Source organism: Cnephaeus nilssonii (genome assembly GCF_951640355.1).
Source record: "Cnephaeus nilssonii genome assembly, chromosome: 8".
Classification (NCBI taxonomy): domain Eukaryota; kingdom Metazoa; phylum Chordata; class Mammalia; order Chiroptera; family Vespertilionidae; genus Cnephaeus; species Cnephaeus nilssonii.
In genome coordinates, this window is record NC_137079.1 from 24849959 (window position 1) to 24853988 (window position 4030).

At 40.5% G+C, this 4030-nt stretch overlaps 1 protein-coding gene across 1 annotated transcript; it reads left to right on the forward strand.

Moving 5' to 3' along the window:
- The first annotated feature begins 1906 nt into the window (after positions 1 to 1906).
- On the forward strand, positions 1907 to 3309 carry TCIM (transcriptional and immune response regulator). Its single transcript, XM_079779271.1, has one exon. It carries the CDS (start codon positions 2041 to 2043, stop codon positions 2359 to 2361), a length of 321 nt encoding a protein of 106 aa, XP_079635397.1. The 5' UTR covers positions 1907 to 2040; the 3' UTR covers positions 2362 to 3309.
- Positions 3310 to 4030: the final 721 nt, after the last annotated feature.

Sequence of the window (4030 nt, forward strand, 5' to 3'; positions counted from 1 at the left end):
AAAAAGCCTACGAGCTTATACTCTTGCCTCTGCCTTCTCACCCCCTCCTCCCCTCCATCCACTCTTCTCTGGCCACTCTGCCCCAACCACACTGGTCTCCTGGGTGTTCGGCATATATTCCACGACACTCTTATCTTCAGACCTCTGCACTTGCTATTTCCTCTATCTACAACACCCTTCCTTCAGATGCCTACACAGCTCACTCCCTCATCTCTTTCGAATTCTTGCACAATATCCCATTGAAAAGCTGGCTCTAAATACCCTATGCAAATCTCAACCCCTCCCTTCCTCTCCTATACAAATCTACTAATTTGTTACTTCCTGACATCATCTATATTACTAGTGGCCCGGTGCACGAAATTCATGCACGGGGGGGTGGGGGGAAGGTTTGTCCCTCAGCCCAGCCTGCACCCACTCCAATCTGGGACCCCTCAGGGGATGTCTGACTGTGGGATTGAGCCTAAACCGGCAGTCGGACATCCCTCTTACAATCCTGGACCACAGGTTCATAACCGCTCACCTGCCTGCCTACCTGATCACCCCTAACCACTCTGCCTGCTGGCTTGCTCACCCCCAACTGCTCTCCCCTCCTGGCCTGATTGCCCCTAACCTTCTCTGCCTCAGCCCTGCCACCATGGCTTTGTCCTGAAGGACGTCCAGAAGGTCTCCCGGTCTAATTAGCACATTACCCTTTTATTAGTATAGATAAATGTACATCTTTCTATTGTCTATTTAGGTAGATTTTAAATTCCATTAAGGTAAAGTAGAGATTTTTTATTGATTCATTTTATTTGTTTGGTTTAGTTTGGTTTACTGTTATATTCCCAATGCCTAGAAAAGTTATAGGTAAAGGTAGACCTTTAATAGATATGGATTAAATAAATGAGTGAGTGTATGAATAAATGATTGGATGAATATATATGAAGGGTGGCTAACTCAGTTTTCTAGTGTGGCGCCTTCCCTGCACTAGATCTGATTTGACTAGATGCGAGGAAAATGAAAACCAGCCCAGCTTCTTGGAGTATTAGAACATGAACCAGGCAGAAGGTCCATAAAGAGAAGTTTCTGGGGCCCTTTGAAGTTGAAGAAAGCAGTTGGCTGAATATAAGTGTCCAATACATCTGTGGGGACACTGGCTGGATGAATATTGTGGAAAGTGAAAAGAACAAATTCAAATTCTTCCAAAAAGGTGTCGTTTTATGTCTGGGTAATGCCAAAATATATATTTAAAAAAAAGTCAAATCATTCCTTTTGAGTACTGTATATGTAAAACACCTGATTACCTTTCCTACTTGTTTAAAGTAGACATATTGTTATATACTGTATACACAAACCTAAGGGATATTGTCTATTATTATTATTAACTTACACTTTTAGTCAGTGAATACACATTAGCACTTGTATACAGCCTCTGAAAGGTCACGGTTCCAGGCAGTGTCCTGTCAGCACTTTGTAGGTAAACTCCCATTCTACAATGGGACCTATTTATTCCAAACGGATGTCCTTAATTGTTAAGCTCTCTTTGAGCAGCTTAGGAGTGGCCCTGGATAGAAGTGTCCAAAGGGCACAGATGTTTGGAGAACACTTTAATAAATTCTCTGGAAATTCTTCTGCTAACACTCGCCTGTGTTAGCAGAACTTTTGTTTCGTTTGTTTGGAAAGATTTTGAGAGCTTAAGGCACCCAGTTTGCGTCTTATCTTTGCACTTGCCTGGTTTCAGCAATTTTTCTTTTTTTTTTTTTAAAGAAGAGCCCACCTCTCTATCATCCTATTGACAAAGATGAGGTGAAAAGAAACTCCCGCTTCCACGCCCCCTCACGGAACACAGCTTTGGAAACATTTTGCACAAACAAGAACGGGATATTGGCAACTCAACTGTTAAACCTGCCTGTGGTTATTCTTCCTTGAGATCACTCTGATGTCACCAGTGTAATTTGAGCCTGGAGCTTTGGCTCATGCTTTAAATAGCAGTGCTGGAATGAGTTTGCTACAGACTCTCTGGAGAGCCTGGGCGCTGAGTTCCCGAAGATCCTCCCATCGATGAAAGCAAAGCCAAGCAACCAAGCCTGCACCATGTCCTCCTCGCTGCGAGTCAGCCCGTCCATCCACGGCTACCACTTCGACACAGCCTCACGCAAGAAAGCCGTGGGCAACATCTTTGAAAACATCGACCAAGAATCACTGCAGAGGCTCTTCAAAAACTCTGGGGACAAGAAAGCAGAGGAGAGAGCCAAGATCATTTTGGCCATAGATCAAGATCTGGAGGAGAAAACACGGGCCCTGATGGCCCTGAAGAAGAGGACGAAAGACAAGCTTTTCCAGTTTCTGAAACTGCGGAAATATACCATCAAAGTTCACTGAGGACCAGAGGATGGATAAGGACGTTATCCAAGAATGGACATTTAAAGACCAAGTGAGTTTGTGAGACGCTAACACGCAGCGCTGTGTTGCTCCTTGCAAGCTTCTCCTCCGCCCGGACTCCGGAGGCTGGAAAGGAACTGAGCAAACTGGTGACAAGGACTCCAACCAATTTCACGCCTGCGCTGTGACAGTGGAGAACAAGATGCTTTCAGCAAGGATTTGAAAACTCTCCCGGCCAGAAAGGACTGATGCTGGTGTCCGGAGAGGTCTGGACAGATGTAATGAGAGATGAAACCGAAGAAAACAGATGGCTGAGGGAGAACTGCAGCCAGGGTCTCTTTGTCAGGCCCTAGGACTTAAATTCAACCTGAACTTTTTGTTTGTTTGTTTCCTTAAGCAAACTGGGAAAGGGGAAAGAGGAGGGAGGAGGGAGGGAAGGGAGAAGAGGGAGAGAGAATTTCATGCTACAATTGTTTACTGAGTTTTTTATTTGAATTCTCAAGATGTTTCCAAGCTTCAATGCTATCTATTGGTATAGATTTTTTAGAGATCAGTAAGTGATTATTTATTTGCATTTATTACAGTGCCTGAAAAGTACACCACATGGGTGTAAGTGCAAAGTCAAGGAGCTGCAGTACCTTCAGCAGCTCAGTAAAACCATATGCCACCTTCTGGTTTGTAAAGGTTTTTATGCATTTCAGAATGGTTGTGCAAAAGTTGCAATAATGGGCCCTTCAGAAATGCAAAGTACTGTGAAAAAATGTATATATATTTTTTTATCTTCTAACTAATGCTAAAATATAATCTGATTAAATGTCTTACAGTTACTGCAGTGAGCATTAGTAAGTGAATATGGTATACTAAATAGTTTATAAAGATGCTATAGTTTCTATAATTTATTATATATGACAAATGATATGCAACCATAATAAATTATTATAAACTTGACTTCCCTTGGTCTGTGTTGATTGGAATCAAAATACAAAATAAGATGATAAATTATTACTACAATCTTATAGAAACTATTATCAACTTTTCTAAGGATTTTACTCTAAGAATTAAAAGGTGCTTTTAGCTAGCTTTACATTAATTGCTAAACTTTTTCAAACCAAATTCTTACATCAAATATTCAGAAAGTTTCTTGTCCACTTTAAAATATAAGGTACAGACATAGAAATGTATGGATTGACTTACTAATATTGTTGTTTATGTCTCCATTGAGGGTGAGTTTTAAAAGGCTTTTCTCTCCCATATTTTAAAAAAATGTCTCCTCTGTGGCTACAGTAACTCAGTACATTTGTACATTTATTTCTCCCAAAACAGTATATTTTGAGGTTAGAGTCTGAATTATGATCAAGACTCTGTGGGATATCAGTGTTTATTTAATATAAACCAATATGGGAATAACATTACAGTCTTTGTTTATTTCCTCATAAAATTATAATAAAATACTTCTAAGAAGACATTCATCCATGCCTACTGCACTTTCCTATCAGACAGAAATAAAAGTTTCTCAGAAATTAAGTGTCTCAGGAACATCTATAAAGATGTTTGAAACTGCTGATCACAGTAAAACAAAACAACTGAATGCTCTAAAATCTTTTGGGAGAGTTACAAGTCAGGATTTTAAACAATACCTTTTTAAAAAGGAGACTAAGTGGTCAAATCT

What these genes read in the sequence shown, in the direction of transcription:
- TCIM (XM_079779271.1), top strand. Translation starts at nt 2,041, where the DNA reads ATGAAAGCAAAGCCAAGCAACCAAGCCTGCACCATGTCCTCCTCGCTG.